This window comes from Somniosus microcephalus, chromosome 17, assembly GCF_052327205.1.
Source record: "Somniosus microcephalus isolate GS21.2 chromosome 17, FLI_Smic_1.0, whole genome shotgun sequence".
In the NCBI taxonomy this organism is placed as follows: domain Eukaryota; kingdom Metazoa; phylum Chordata; class Chondrichthyes; order Squaliformes; family Somniosidae; genus Somniosus; species Somniosus microcephalus.
In genome coordinates, this window is record NC_141003.1 from 63,461,292 (window position 1) to 63,478,254 (window position 16,963).

The window sequence follows — 16,963 nt, forward strand, 5'->3', positions numbered from 1 at the left end:
AGGCCTCCATGGATGATTAACTAGACACTGATTGTGTAGACTCACACAGAAAGAATGTTTCTTTGACCGTTTTCTTGCCTCTTCCTCATAGACCTGCCCATGATATCAGCCTGGAGGAGTTTGATGATGAGGATTTGTCTGAAATTACTGATGACTGTGGCATTGGACTGAACTATGACTCGGATCCATATGAGAAGGTAAGAGGAAAGCATTTTAATTAGCAACATCCTGAAATGTATTTTTTTTTATTTGAATGTTATTCCAATTCCAAGCACCAAGTGGCACTAGTGATGAGAGGAATTTTCTCCAAATGGGTACAGGAACCAGTTAATGCTGCACTGATTGATGCTGTTAAAAAGAGCCGGATACATAACTGGTTGAGTAGAGGAATGGAAGTTATCAGGAAAGACTGAGATTGGCAAATACTATAGGGGACACAATGGCCGATAAATTCAGCCACGCAGCACTCGTTTTTCAGGCTCTAACTGGCCTACTAAGACCCCATGGACAGGGAGTGTTGCGCTGGCAGCAGGAGCCCATGACGGCAACATTTAACATGAAGAATAATTTGTTGTTGATTTTCGATCGCCCCAGCGCTTCACTCGCTGAGCTCGCCCAGAAAAACATGAAGTTAACCGGCATGAATGCCCCCATACTCCTCCCGATGCCATATTAAAAGAATATGGACCGATCTCACCCCTAATAGCTACCAATCCCCACCCCCGGCCACCAATCTCTCCCCTCCCAAACACCGATCCCCATCCCTCCCTCTGGCCACTAATCTCACCCCTCCCAGCCACCCATCACCTCCCCCCATCCTGGTTGCCCCTCCCCCCCAGCTTCCTCACTTATCTGAGGGCCTCTGCAAGCATCGCAGCAGCCTGATAAATCACGCTTCGACAGGCAAGCTGCATCTTATTCTCTGCAGCTTGCCCACTTCATGGAAATGAGGCCCAAGGCCTAATATTTTAGGTGCCTCGAGCTTCACCATTCAGGCTCCTGCTCACCCAACAATAAGCGCGCTTGAATTTCTAACCCAATGGCTTCTGTACTATTCCTGATTACAGGAAGGTCTGTTGTATTTGGAGGAATAGGCTTTTCATTTAGGGTATTCTATTAGTGAGTTTGGGTATGTTGGGTTGAGCTTCATATGAGTCCCAGTGTGAGTATGTGGAGTGAGATATGAGTGCCAGTGTGGGTATGTTGGATAGGGTATAATGAGTGCCAGTGTGGGTATGTTGGATAGGGTATAATGAGTGCCAGTGGGTATTTGGGGTAGGGTATAATGAGTGCCAGTGTGGGTATTTGGGGTAGGGTATAATGAGTGCCAGTGGGTATTTGGGGTAGGGTATAATGAATGCCAGTGTGGGTATTTTGGATAGGATATAATGAATGCCTGTTGCTCAAACATTGGATGAAATTATTGGCTATTTTAAGAGCCTCTTTACCAGTGGCAGTGATTCTCAGAATCTCTGTGCATGGCAGGGGGCCAACAAGTCACTTTTAAAATGACCTTTCCTTGTATTGGAAATGGAAATATTAACATTAATATGATAACAGATATAAGTGAAGGATATTGGTGTCTGACCAGTCAGGACAGCAGAATGAAACTGAAATATTGCTAAGTTCGTTACAACAATGCTGACCCACTGTGTGATCAGGGAGATGAGATTTGAGTTGCTTTTTAAAAAATGTTTGTAATTCTATGTTTCTTTCCATGGGTTTTGAAAACCAGTGAGATACTGCAATCAGAGCAGCTTGTGGACAGTATGTGGCAGTTGTTGTGTCCATCAGTAGTAAGACACAAGACTGCAGGAGAACGGTACAACAGGTGTTTACTCAACGTGGCTCACTCTGGAACTGACTGTGCAGATTACTACTCAGTGCTATATACAGGTGTGGTCACTGCCGGTACTACAGTATACATGAGCTGTAAAAAGTAGTTCCCCCCTTAAAGGTATATACATTACAATTCCTCCCCTTTTAGATTAACAGTACCATAACACTCATTTAACAATTAAATATCAAACTAATTACAATTAACACTTTTAACATACAACGTTAGCTGAAAATAGTCCATTTATATATTCAGTCTTTGGGGAGGCTTCCTGATCCTTTCTGGATAGCGCCTTTCCCGAGTGTCTCGCTCTTGGTGCGGAGGCGATTCTGGCACCCTGTCGTCGGTTGGGTCATCAGCTTCCGATGCTACTGTTTCTGGGGTAGATGCGACCTGTACGTCGGGTTCCTCACCAGGTACATATGGGCGAGGCATGGGGTTGACTTGTTCCTGTGACTCTAGGATCTGGTCAGCATGGCGTCTCACGATGTTCTCCCCAATGTCCACTGTGTACATTAGTGGGCCCTGCCGTGTGCATATCGTTCCTGGCTGCCATTTTTCTGTTCGGTAGTCGCGGGCCAAGACTGGTTGCCCTACATTGAAGCTCCTTGTTGGCTTCTCATGGATGTGCTGGAATTGCTTACTCTCAACATCTCTTCATACGTTTGGTCTGAGCAAATCCAGGCGAGATCTTAACCTTCGGTTAAAGAACATCATGGCCGGGGCCTGGTTGGTGACTGCATGTGTCGCATTCCGGTAGGCGAACAGGAAATTGTCCACCTTATGCTGCAGCGGAATGTTGTCATTGTACATAGCCTTTATTGCCTTCTTAAAGGTTTGTACGAACCTCTCAGCCAATCCATTTGTGGCTGGATGATACGGGGCGGATGTGTAATGCCGTACCCCATTCTTCTGCATAAACCTCCGGAACTCTTCGGACACAAACTGTGGTCCGTTATCGGAGCAAATCTATTCTGGCAAGCCGTTCCTGGCAAAAATGGTCCGTAGGACTGCAATAGTTTTCTCCGTGGTGGTGGAGGGCATTTTGATGACCTCAGGCCATTTCGAGTGCGCATCCGCGGCTATTAAAAACATTGAGTCCATGAATAGACCAGCAAAATCAATATGCACCCGTTGCCATGGAGATGAGGGCCACTCCCATGGGTGTAGAGGGGCATGTGGTGGTGCATTTTGGACTTTCTGGCATCCTGAGCAGCTCTTGGTCAGGTCCTCGATTTGTTTATCGATTCCCGGCCACCACACATAAGCCCTGGCAAGGCTTTTCATTTTTACCCCTCCCAGATGACCCTCATGAAGCTCATTGAGCACTCTATCCCTTAACTTGGGTGGAATTACCACTCGGGATCCACACATCAAGGTCCCCCGGCACACTGACAGCTGTTCTTTTGTCGAGAATGCTGGCAACAGTGAGTCGCCATGTGCTGGCCATCCCTTCACCGTCAAATCATATACCCGAGACAGTGTCGGGTCATTTCGGGTCTCCTTTTCTATACGAGCGTTAGTTACCGGTAGGTATTCAACTATAGTCGAATGAAATATTTCGACAGGATCCACTGCTGGTGCTTCTTCGCAGTAGGCAGTGGCAGGCGTGATAGCCCATCAGCATTTCCATGCTGTTTCGTGCCCTTATATTCAATCTCATAGTGGTGCGCCCCTAGAAAGAGTGACCATCTTTGTAGTCGTTGCGCAGTCATCACCGGAACGCCCTTCTTCGGATTAAAAATGGAGACAAGAGGCTGGTGGTCAGTCAGCAAGGTGAATTTCTGCCCGTGCAGATAGTGATTGAACTTTTTCACTCCCCACACTAGGCTGAGGGCCTCCCTGTCAATCTGGGCGTAGTTACGCTCGGCTGAGGTTAGTGATCATGACGCAAAGGCTATTGGCCTCTCTGAGCCGTCCGAGAATTTGTGTGACAGCACTGCTCCAATGCCGTAGGGTGACGCATCACACGCCAACTGAATTGGTAGTGCTGGGTTGAAATGGGCCAATACCTCTTTCGATGTGATTAGTGTTTTGCTCTTCTGGAAAGCTCGTTTACATTCGTCACTCCACTTCCATGGCACTCCAGTTTGCAGTAGGGTGTTCAGTGGGTGTAGTATTGTAGACAAATTTGGCAAGAACTTATGGTAGTAGTTTACCAGCCTGAGGAACGACCTCAGTTGTGACACGTTTTCCGGTGCTGGAGCCTTGACTACTGCCTCAATCTTCTCTGGGGACTTATGTAACCCCTCTTTATCGATAACGTGGCCACAATACAAGATCTGTTTTTTAAAAAACTCGCATTTGGGGCGGTTAGCTCGGAGCCCATATTCCTTCAATCTAGTGAGCACCTGCTCCAGGTTGGCGAGGTGATCACTGTCATTTTCGCCCGTGACCAGGATGTCGTCCAAATAACACTGGGTCCCTGGGATCCCTTGCAGGACTTGTTCCATTGCCCTTTGCCAAATAGCCGGAGCTGATGCTACCCCGAATACCAGCCGGTTGTATTGGTAGAGACCTTTATGGGTGTTGATTGTGAGGTATTTTTTTGATGCTTCTTCTACCTCCATTTGCAGATACGCCTGGGCCAGATCAATCTTAGTGAAGCGTTTCCCTCCAGATAGCGAGGCGAAAATATCTTCAATCCGCGGAAGTGGATATTGCACAGTGTGAAGGACTGGGTTCACTGTTACCTTAAAGTCCCCACAGATGCGAACCTTCCTTGGTTCCCCAGGCGTGCTGCTCAACGACTTTTTCATCACAGGGACGATGGGTGTAGCCCACTTGCTCCAGTCTACCTTGGACAGTACTCCTGAACGTTCCAAACTCTCCAGCTCTGCTTCGACAGCTGGGCGGATCGCATAAGGTACCGGTCTGGCCTTAAAAATTTTTGGGCTTGCGTTTTCTTCGATTTTAATTGTTGCTGTCATGCCTTTTAGTGTTCCGAGTCCTTGCTGGAACACTTCTTGCGCGTCGGTTAGGATCTTTGACAGTCGCCCAGGTGTGACGTCGTCATCCTTTTTGGCAGCCACAGTCAGTGCTTGTATGGAATGCCAATCCAGCTGTAGTTTCCGGATCCATTCACGTCCCAGTAATGGTGGTCCTCCATCTTGCAATACATACAGGTCTAGTTTTGGTGTTTCCTTACCGTTATATATAACGGTCACCCTTATTTTTCCTTTGGGGTAGACTTTTTGCCCCGTGTACGTCTTCAAAATAATTTTTGTGTCTCTCAAGAGTATGTGTGAGAATAGCCGCTCATAGTCCCGTCGGTTTATGACTGTTAGGGCTGATCCTGTGTCCAATTCCATTTTTACCTGGACTCCTGCTATCTTGAGAGTGACCCAAATGGTTCGGTGATCCTCCGTTTTGATCATATTATGTAGTTTCAGACAATTCAGCTCCCTGTTTTCGGAGTCGGTATCACTCTTTTGTTCGTCTGAACTATTCTCCGTCACCTTATGTACCTTCTTGTACTTTTCTTTTGGAGATTTCTTATTGCTGGTTTTCTTTCCCGACCTGCAGACTCGTGCTATGTGTCCTACTTTTCCACACTGTCTGCACACTTTGTCTTTGAACCAGCAATCATTGTGGTCGTGTGTTGTTCTGCCGCAGCGATAGCACTTCTCTGTTCTGTATGACATTTCGTTTGTGCCATATTCCTGCGGTCTCTGTTGTATCTCTGCAGCGCCCCGTGCTGCTGCTTCATATGATACCGCAATGCTGAAAGCCTTGTCCAGCGTAAGGTCCTTTTCAGATAAAAGCCGTTTCTGGGTTCCTTCACTTTGAAGCCCACGCACAAACTTGTCCCTTAAGGTATCTGCCAGTCCCGTTCCAAACTGGCAGTGTTTCGATAGTTTGCGCAGTTCTGTTAAATATTCAGCATTGCTTTCATCCTTATGCTGGTTCCGTTTGTGAAACTTGAATCTTTCTGCTATCAGCAGCGGTGTGGGGTTTAAATGTTCCTGTAGTATCGTCACTATGTCTCCAAAACTCTTTTCCACTGGCTTCGCTGGGGTTACTAGATTTCGTAATAAGCCATACGTCTTTGCACCCATTAAATTTAACAATACCGGCGCTTTCTTGTCATCTGACACCTCATTTGCCTTGCAGTATACCTCTATTCGTTCGACATATGTAGTCCAATCTTCGACTTCATTGTCAAATGCGGTGATACTGCCACTCTTCGGCATTTTGGGTGTGGCTTAAAATGGCGTCTCCCGCGCTTTCCTTCCTCCCCCACTGCTGCCAACGCCGCTCTCGGCGGTCCTCGTGGCAATGGCGGCGCCCTGTAGGTTTCGCGCGCTTCTCCTGCGCTGCTGCCAACGCCGCTCTCGGTGGTCCTCGTGGCAATGGCGGCGCCTCGCGGGTTTCTGCGCATCTCTCTCCCTCTCCTCGACGCTGCTCGGCCCCTGAACACTGGCTGCGCCCTGTGCGCTCTGCCCTCTCTCTCTCTCTCCCGTCGACGCTGCTCGGCCCTTTGCTGTGCCGCTCGGTCGGGCTCTAGCCCGCCGCTGTCCGGGAAGGGTCTGCGCACTACCTGTTGCCAGCCCATTTCGCTGGACCACCATGACTGGAAAGCCAAGCCTGGCTCTCAACAGCCTCCCCCGCAATTCTCGAGTCTCTGCTGGATGACTGGGCGGTTGCCCGTGGTCGACGCCCGTGTCTCTGGCCTTGCCCTCCAATCTACTGGTCTCCAGGAACGAATCCCTGGGAGGTGATGCAGAGTTGCAGGTAGGATCGAATTTGCCTCGTCGCCAATGTTGTGTCTGTCAGTACTAAGACACAAGACTGCAGGAGAACGGTACAACAGGTGTTTACTCAACATGGCTCACTCTGTAACTGACTGTACAGATTGCTACTCAGTGTTATATACAGGTGTGGTCACTGCCGGTACTACAGTATACATGAGCTGTAAAAAGTAGTTCCCCCCTTAAAGGTATTGTAGTGGCGCTTCTTAGTTTCCAAACAGGCAGGCCACTGGGCTGTGGGGCTTTTAACATCGAGTAGACGCGTGTCGAAATAAAACGTTCCCAAACGTAGCTTTGTCTTTTAAACGGTTTACTATAACACTTAACAAACAGAATTACAAAGCAAACACGTATAAACGAACACGGTCAAAAACTGTACTGCTCCAAACCTCACAGCTTCTGCCTCTTTCACCACGTGCAGTTTAAAACTGTAAGATGGCTGCACCCATGTGTGTCTTAGGGACTGTTCCATTGTGGCAAGAATGAAGGGGGTGTCGGACTATACTACTGGAGCAAGAAAATAGGGGGTTTCTTAATACAATAAGTCGTTCAGGTAAATTAACTGTATTATTCCATTTAGCCACTATTTTAAAGTATTTTCTTAAGCTTTTATGGCTCTTACATTCCGGCCCCTAATTGACTAGGCACATGAAGCATATCAATTACTCAAACATTAAGAGTCATAAACTAATGAGTTCAACATATTTACAATACAAGTGTCCACTTTTTTCTTTCGTTCAGGAGCTTTTCACGCTGCTTCTTGTAGCAGGCAGAGCTTTGTGATCGGTCTCTCCAGGGTACTGGTCTTGGTTTGCAAACAGACGCGACGAACGACGCCTCTGGAGTCTGGCATGGTCTTAATTATTTTTCCCATCAACCAAGAATTTCTAGGGGCTGAATCATCCACAATTAAGACAATGTCTCCGACGATGAAGTTCCTCTTTATTTTGGACCATTTTTGACGCTCCTGTAGCAGAGGTAAGTATTCTCTTGTCCATCTGGTCCAGAAGAGGTCTGACATATACTGAACTTGCCTCCACTTCCGACGGGCATACAGATCTTCCTTTTTGAAGACTCCCGGGGGCATGGCTGGCTGTGTTTTCAACAACAACAGGTGGTTCGGAGTCAGGGCTTCGAGGTCATTGGGATCATCTGATGTCTTAGTTATCGGTCGGTCATTAATGATGGCTTCGACCTCGCACAGAACGGTTTGGAGTCCCTCGTCGTCCAGCGCTTGCTGCTTCAGTACAGAACTGAGTAGTTTTCTTACGGTGCGTATCTGTCTTTCCCAGACACCTCCGTGGTGGGATGCAGCCGGAGGATTGAAGATCCACTTAATTCCTGTTTGCATCATGGCTTCCTGTATTTTAAGCTGATTCCAACCTTCAATAGCTTCCCGTAGTTCTCCGCTCCGACAAAATTAGTGCCATTATCAGAACGCATAATGGACACCTGTCCTCTTCTACAGACAAAGCGCCGCAAGGCGTTAATACAGGAATCAGTGTCAAGCGTGTGTGCCACCTCAATATGAACTGCTCTGATGGTCAAACAAGTGAAAAGCACACCATATCTCTTGACAAGGCTCCGTCCTCGCTTTACCTCGAAAGGCCCGAAATAGTCCACCCCTACGTTTGTAAATGGGGGCTTGTCTGGTAACAAACGGTCTTCAGGCAGGTCTGCCATTTTCTGCTCCCCAGCTCTAGCGTGTAACCGTCTGCAAACAATACATTCAGAGAGTATTTTTCTTATTACGGAATTAGCTCCTGGAATCCAGTATCTTTGTCTTAGCTTCAGCACCGTCATGCTATCCGTCCAGAAGACGGATTCTTCTAATGGGAGCTGTAACTCTTTACGCATCACCTGGTCAACTTTAACTGCAACAACCGCTGCCGTCAATTCCAGTCTCGGGATGGTGACCTGCTTCAGCGGAGCCACCCTGGATTTTCCCATGAGGAAGGCACAATGTTTCTGGCCCTGTTGATTTGTCAGCAAGAGGTAGGTAGCCGTGCCATAGCCGTCCTCACTGGCGTCCGAGAAATGATGTAGTTGAGCCGTCTTTGTAACTCCAAAACTCGCGGGCTTGATGCATCTACTGACGTTGAAGCTAGAAAGTTGTTGCAGATCTGTCAGCCATCTGTGCCATCTCTGAGCTTGACCTTCTGGGATATCTTCATCCCATCCTCTCTTGTCTCTACACAGCTCTCGTAGCATCAGCTTCACCGGCAGAATGAGTGGTGCCAGGAATCCGAGAGGGTCGTAGATGGAACTGACCACGGAGAGAATCCCTCGTCTTGTGGATGGTCTTTCGTTCACCATTATCCTGAAGTTGAACGTGTCTGACTCGATGCACCATTGTACACCAAGAGCTCTCTCGATAGGAAGGACATCGTGGCTCAGGTCCAGATCTTTGACTTCAGTGGCTCTTTCCTTTTCTGGGATAGAAGCTAGAACTGCTCTGCTGTTGCTTATCCACTTAGTCAGATGGAATCCTCCATTCGAACACAGAGTTCTAAGGTCTCTTGACAGTGCGATGGCATCGTCTTCTGTTGACACGGACTTCAGACAGTCATCGACATAAAAGTTTCTGAAGATTGTCTCCACAGCCTCGGATGGTGCTTTGCCCTTGCCATCTTCTGCAGTTTTTCTGAGAGCGTAGCTTGCACAGCTGGGAGATGATGTGGCTCCAAACAGGTGTACGGCCATTCTACATTCCACCATCGCTTCACTAACGTCGCCATCTGGCCACCAAAGGAAACGCAGAAGATCAGCATCTTCGTCAGGGATTCTGACTTGGTGGAACATTGATTCTATGTCTGCCATCATGGCAACGAGCTCTTGTCTAAACCTAGTCAAGACGCCAATGAGGGTATTAGTAAGATCAGGACCTTGAAGCAGCTGGTCATTCAATGAAGTTCCTCTGAATGAGGCGGCGCAGTCAAACACTACACGGATCTTTTTCTTCTTTGGGTGATACACCCCGTGATGAGGAATGTACCAGACCCTTCCATCGTCTCTGTTCAACTGTTCTTCGGGCACTTTTACAGCATAGCCTTTCGCTATGATGTTTCTCATGAAGTCTTTGTAGTCTTCGTGAAAGTCGGGGTTCTTGTTCAGCTTTCTCTTTAGACTGATGGCGCGTTGCTCTGCTATGCAGCGATTGTTCGGCATCTTCGCAGTCTGTCTTCTCAGTGGCAAACCAATGTGATAGTGGCCATCAATGAACTGTGTAGACCTTGTCATCAAACCCATGAACTGATGGTCTTCTTGTGACATCTCTGTCTTTTCCTCACAGCTGCGTTCTGAGAAGTCTGCGTTGAACTGCTGTATCAACAGCTCTTCAATGCTTGCGATAGAGATGCGATTAACTGTGACGTTTTGTAGTTCCTCCTTGTTCGACTTGTGGCCATCATCTCTCCTTACCGGTCCATTGATTACCCATCCAAGGGCTGTCCTGATGGCGTAGGGTCCGTCATCCTTGCTGTTTATCACCTGCCATGGCTCCATAGTTTTGTAGGCATTGGTTCCAATTAATAGGCCAATTTCTGCTTCAATGTATGGGAGACGCACCTTTTCTAGGTAGGGCCATCTATCCACATCCTTCTGCAGGGCTAGGTTCCCTATTCTAACAGGAATCTCCCTCTGTGTGAAAACATTAGGCAGGTCTATGAAGTCCTTCTCTTCAAGTCCACACACTTCTAGGTCTGACAGGATATAACTTTGCATTGACTTCTCATGACCCATGGTGCGTAATAGGATTTCTGTTCTTCTGCCTCTAACGTTCAGCTGTCGCATGAGTGATTCTGTGCAGAACGTTGCTGAACTACCTGGATCCATGAAGGCGTAAGTCTCCACAACCTTCTCACTCCTCTTAGACTTGATCCTTACTGGTACGATGGCAAGAATACAGTCACTGTCACCGGCCCCAGTGAGTCCACAAGTCTCTGGTTCTAGCGACACCAGAGCACTTGAAACAACCTTCTCGTCGGTATTGTTTTCTTCACTCTTCTTAGAGACTTGTTCTTCTTTATGGATATGCAGCAGACTGGGATGTTTCCGAGTGCACTCTCTGCATGTTGTTCTTTGCTTACAGTTTCTACTCAGGTGCCCCTGAGAGAGACATCCAAAACATAGGCCGTTGTACTTCAGGAATTCGATTCTGTCCTTATGTGGCTGTGCTTTGATGTCGCTGCAGAAATCCAATGTATGATTCTTCTGGCAGAATAAGCATGGCTTCTGAAAGGCATTAGCAGGCGTCACTGTGCTGCTCTTTTTGGGAGATGAGTTCTGGGGCCTTTCTTCCTCGGCCTGAGTGACGATAGTTGCAAAGCTGCTTCCCCTGGAACCACCTTTCCTGAGAGTCTTTGATTCAGCAGGCTTGGCTTTCACTCTTCCATCGGTGGTCGGGCTGACATCCTGGATGTTTCCAAACAATGGGTCCCTAGCAATTTTAGCCTGTTTGTCTATGAAATTCACTAAGTCTGCAAACCTGGCTCTACTTTTCCGTCTCTCCATTATCTCAAAGGCTGTTCTTCTCCATTGTTCTCTCATCCTGTAAGGAAGCTTAGAGATGACGATTCTCATAGTCGTAGGATTGTCCATCTCTTCCATGAATTCAACATCCTCCATGGTGTTGCGACATCCTATGAGGAAGAGAACATATGCGTTCAATGCCTCTCCGTCTTCCGATCTGATCTGTGGCCACTTGGTAGCCTTTTCGATATATGCAGTGGCTATCTTCAGCTCGTTACCATAGTGCTCCTGCAGCAACTTCCTGGCTTCTATGTATCCCCGGTCCGGTCTCATGTGTTCACAGCTTCTGACCAGGTCTTGTGGTTTACCACTGGTGTACTGTCCCAGGTAGTACAACTTATCACTGCTGCTCTCTGTCTTGGAGTCAATGGCTTGTTCAAAGGATCTGATGAAGGGCTTATACTTGAGTGGGTCGCCTTGGAACACTGGTATGTCTCTTTGAGGGAGTCGAAACAGATTCTGTTGTTTTACAAGCATCTCTGTAATTTCGTTCTGACGTTGCATCACTCGGTATAGGCTTCTCCCTGTGTCTTCAGGCCTCTGGTGGTCATCAGCAGGGTCTAGTCTAGACCGTCTGACGTCTGGGGTAGCATCACGTGCTCCTGTTAGTGGAGAGGCCACTCTTCCATGCTGTAATGCCGGGGAATTGCTTTCGGGCTCTGTTGTAACTCTTGAAGGTGCCCTGGATCCAACTCTTATGTGGCAACGTTGACTGGCAGTGGCTCCCGCCGTCCCGTGAGCCTTCATAATCTTCGTACGCACTCAACCTGGCATCTGAGACCTCGATAGCTGTTTTCATCTCCAGCCGTTCTTTCTTTGCCTGCACCTGGGCCCGCTGGGCCTGCACTTGGGCCTGTTGGGCCTGCACTTGGGCCTGCAGTTGGGCCTGTTGGGCCTGCAGTTGGGCCTGCAGTTGGGCCTCTTGGACCTGCAGTTGGGCCTCTTCCCGTTCAAGAGCTTGCTTCTCATCTAAAGATGCTGCGCGCGCCATCAACGCCGCCCGTTCAGCCTCCGCTCTCCTGCGTCGCGCCGAGCTTGTGGTAGAAGCGACTGACCTGCGTCCAGAAACAGAGCTACCTTCTTTTCGATTTTTGCTCGGTCTGGCGGAAGTCTCTGAAATGCTATCGTCTGGTCCGGCTTCATCGTCAACCTTATCTTTCTCTGCTGTATCAGCATCTTGACGAATTTTTAACATCCACTGCTCCGTGGCCTTGATATAGTCCTTAATGCTGGTTGATTTAAGATCAAACCAGTCGTGCTGATCAGTGTTTCCCTCTTCTTCAGACAGAAGTGCTAATACATCTTCATTGAGTATATTAAATTCTTCATGCAGCTTGGAGAAATCGTAATACATCGTGTCTTCAGCTTTCTTAATATTAGCATTATCTTCCATGAGACGATCAATTATCTTCATTTTTCCAGTTATCTGGACTAATTTAGCCTTCCTTGCACCTATGCTTCTATGTAACTTCTCTTCCCTTGCCTTTGGGGTGAGCTTTATTTCCCTCTTTTGGCCAGCAATCCTTCTGGCTGGGGGAAGCTCCTGGCTCCTTAAGGCCTCGGCCATTTTACCCGCAGCTCTTATCTAGCTTCTCAACAGAATGAACAAAGCAAGTAACAGTCACTGTACCTTCGCTTTCTTAAATTGTCGTCTGGCTCCGTGACCATTCATGTATACGTTCGCCGACGATTCCGTCCCTTCCTTCTTAGGGAGCTAGTTTTTGACTAATGTAGTGGCGCTTCTTAGTTTCCAAATAGGCAGGCCACTGGGCTGTGGGGCTTTTAACATCGAGTAGACGCGTGTCGAAATAAAACGTTCCCAAACATAGCTTTGTCTTTTAAACGGTTTACTATAACACTTAACAAACAGAATTACAAAGCAAACACGTATAAACGAACACGGTCAAAAACTGTACTGCTCCAAACCTCACAGCTTCTGCCTCTTTCACCACGTGCAGTTTAAAACTGTAAGATGGCTGCACCCATGTGTGTCTTAGGGACTGTTCCATTGTGGCAAGAATGAAGGGGGTGTCGGACTATACTACTGGAGCAAGAAAATAGGGGGTTTCTTAATACAATAAGTCGTTCAGGTAAATTAACTGTATTATGCCATTTAGCCACTATTTTAAAGTATTTTCTTAAGCTTTTATGGCTCTTACAGGTATATACATTACAGCAGTGGGATTGAAATGAGACAATTACTGAACCGTTCTGCATCACTGGCTCTCTCTCAGGGCCCTCCTGTCTTTGCTCCCGGACAGCTCGACTACGACATCATCGGTACTCAGTATATTTAGATAAACGTTAAAACGATCGCGAGCCAGAGAGGAAATGACACTGGTGACTGTAATCCTGTGCTCCCAGCAGGGATGCCTGGCTTGATGTTAACGGGCAGCACCAGTGCCTGATTCTCTGACTGTCTCTCCCTGCGCCTACAGCTTTTCACAGAATTTACCCAACACAACGACTCAGCTTCATTATAAAGCAGTGCAACTGCCTGATTTGTCAAAGGGGACCTACTAGGGAGTATCCTAATTCAGCTACTCACACTGTATTTTTAAAATTTTTATGAATTTTGTACTCCTCAAAGTGAGGGATGTTAGTGTGGCAGTCAAGAACACTTTCATTTCAGGCACCCAGTGTCAGCATCAAGAATGGATTACATACAGCGTGAAGCTCCCTCTACACAGTCCCATCAAACACTCCCAGGGCACGTACAGCATGGGTTAGATACAGAGTAAAGCTCTCTCTACACTGTCCCATCAAACACTCCCAGGGCAGGTACAGCACGGGTTAGATACAGAGTAAAGCTCCCTCTACACTGTCCCATCAAACACTCCCAGGGCAGGTACAGCACGGGTTAGATGCAGAGTAAAGCTCTCTCTACACTGTCCCATCAAACACTCCCAGGGTAGGTACAGCACGGGTTAGATACAGAGTAAAGCTCTCTCTACACTGTCCCATCAAACACTCCCAGGGCAGGTACAGCACGGGTTAGATACAGAGTAAAGCTCCCTCTAACTGTCCCATCAAACACTCCCAGGGCAGGTACAGCACGGGTTAGATACAGAGTAAAGCTCCCTCTGCACTGCCCCATCAAACTCTCCCAGGGCAGGTACAGCACGGGTTAGATACAGAGTAAAGCTCCCTCTACACTGTCCCATCAAACACTCCCAGGGCAGGTACAACATGGGTTAGATACAGAGTAAAGCTCCCTCTGCACTGCCCCATCAAACACTCCCAGGGCAGGTACAGCATGGGTTAGATACAGAGTAAAGCTCCCTCTACACTGTCCCATCAAACTCTCCCAGGGCAGGTACAGCACGGGTTAGATACAGAGTAAAGCTCCCTCTACACAGTCCCATCAAACACACCCAGGGCAGGTACTGCATGGGTTAGATACAGAGTAAAGCTCCCTCTACACTGTCCCATCAAACACTCCCAGGGCAGGTACAGCATGGGTTAGATACAGAGTAAAGCTCCCTCTGCACTGCCCCATCAAACTCTCCCAGGGCAGGTACAGCACGGGTTAGATACAGAGTAAAGCTCCCTCTACACTGTCCCATCAAACACTCCCAGGGCAGGTACAGCACAGGTTAGATACAGAGTAAAGCTCCCTCTACACTGTCCCATCAAACTCTCCCAGGGCAGGTACAGCACGGGTTAGACAGAGTAAAGCTCCCTCTACACTGTCCCATCAAACTCTCCCAGGGCAGGTACAGCACGGGTTAGATACAGAGTAAAGCTCCCTCTACACTGTCCCATCAAACTCTCCCAGGGCAGGTACAGCACGGGTTAGATACAGAGTAAAGCTCCCTCTACACTGTCCCATCAAACTCTCCCAGGGCAGGTACAGCACGGGTTAGATACAGAGTAAAGCTCCCTCTACACTGTCCCATCAAACTCTCCCAGGGCAGGTACAGCACGGGTTAGATACAGAGTAAAGCTCCCTCTACACTGTCCCATCAAACTCTCCCAGGGCAGGTACAGCACGGGTTAGATACAGAGTAAAGCTCCCTCTACACTGTCCCATCAAACACTCCCAGGGCAGGTGCAGCATGGGTTAGATACAGAGTAAAGCTCCCTCTATACTGTCCCATCAAACACTCCCAGGGCAGGTACAGCACGGGTTAGATACAGAGTAAAGCTCCCTCTACACTGCCCCATCAAACACTCCCAGGGCAGGTACAGCACGGGTTTGATACAGAGTAAAGCTCCCTCTACACTGCCCCATCAAACACTCCCAGGGCAGGTACAGCACGGGTTTGATACAGAGTAAAGCTTCCTCTACACTGCCCCATCAAACACTCCCAGGGCAGGTACAGCACGGGTTTGATACAGAGTAAAGCTCCCTCTACACTGCCCCATCAAACACTCCCAGGGCAGGTACAGCACGGGTTTGATACAGAGTAAAGCTCCCTCTACACTGTCCCATCAAACACTCCCAGGGCAGGTACAGCACGGGTTTGATACAGAGTAAAGCTTCCTCTACACTGTCCCATCAAACACTCCCAGGGCAGGTACAGCACGGGTTTGATACAGAGTAAAGCTCCCTCTACACTGCCCCATCAAACACTCCCAGGGCAGGTACAGCACGGGTTTGATACAGAGTAAAGCTCCCTCTACACTGTCCCATCAAACACTCCCAGGGCAGGTACAGCACGGGTTTGATACAGAGTAAAGCTTCCTCTACACTGTCCCATCAAACACTCCCAGGGCAGGTACAGCACGGGTTTGATACAGAGTAAAGCTCCCTCTACACTGCCCCATCAAACACTCCCAGGGCAGGTACAGCACGGGTTTGATACAGAGTAAAGCTCCCTCTACACTGTCCCATCAAACACTCCCAGGGCAGGTACAGCACGGGTTTGATACAGAGCAAAGCTTCCTCTACACTGTCCCATCAAACACTCCCAGGGCAGGTACAGCACGGGTTAGATACAGAGTAAAGCTCCCTCTACACTGCCCCATCAAACACTCCCAGGGCAGGTACAGCACGGGTTTGATACAGAGTAAAGCTCCCTCTACACTGCCCCATCAAACACTCCCAGGGCAGGTACAGCACAGGTTTGATACAGAGTAAAGCTTCCTCTACACTGTCCCATCAAACACTCCCAGGGCAGGTACAGCACAGGTTTGATACAGAGTAAAGCTTCCTCTACACTGTCCCATCAAACACTCCCCACTGGTCATCGGATTGAGGCTGCTACTAACTGATTGTACACAGACCCTTCAGGCCAAAGGACCACTTTAACCATCACTGGGGCTAGATTTAAACTGCAGTTCCAGAGGTCAGTGCCCAGTAAAAAGAAAAAACTTGCATTTATATAGCACCTTTCACAACCTCAGGGCATCCCAAAGCGCTTTACAGCCAATTAAGTACTTTTGAAGTGTAGTAACTGTTGTAATATAGGAAACACGGCAGCCAATTTGTGCACTGCAAGATCCCACAAACAGCAATGAAATAAGTGACCAGATAACCTGTCTTAGCGATGATAAATATTGTCCAGGACATTGGGAGATCTTCCTGCTATTTTTGGAATAGTACCATAGTCCTGAGATAAGAGACTTAGGCCTAGAAATTCAGTGCCCTTAGCACCGATTTTGCGGCGCTAGAGGGCCTAGCGCTGCAATTGGCGCCGGTTCCTAAATTGCCTGGGGCCCTTCCGCGGCGGTAGACCGGTAGCGCTGCGCCGGCACCGATGACGTCATCGGTGTGCGCAGCGTCCCGGTTGCCGTGGTAACCCGGCCCCAAGCCGAAATTCAGTTGCGGCCGCCTCGCCAGTGGCAGCCGCAACTAAGACTCCGGCAAACGAGTGCTGCCGGAGTCTGCGCCGGCGCTTTA

The 16,963-nt window shown here is 48.4% G+C and overlaps 1 protein-coding gene across 1 annotated transcript in view; it reads left to right on the plus strand.

Annotated features, from left to right (window-relative positions):
• mapk8ip2 (mitogen-activated protein kinase 8 interacting protein 2) overlaps window positions 1–16,963 on the plus strand; it is a 71,018-nt gene that overhangs the window by 16,556 nt on the left and 37,499 nt on the right. Inside the window, exon 2 of the mRNA XM_086010544.1 lies at window positions 92–197. Within this exon, the coding sequence (XP_085866670.1) occupies window positions 92–197 (106 nt within the window). The remainder of the gene's footprint in view (window positions 1–91; window positions 198–16,963) is intronic.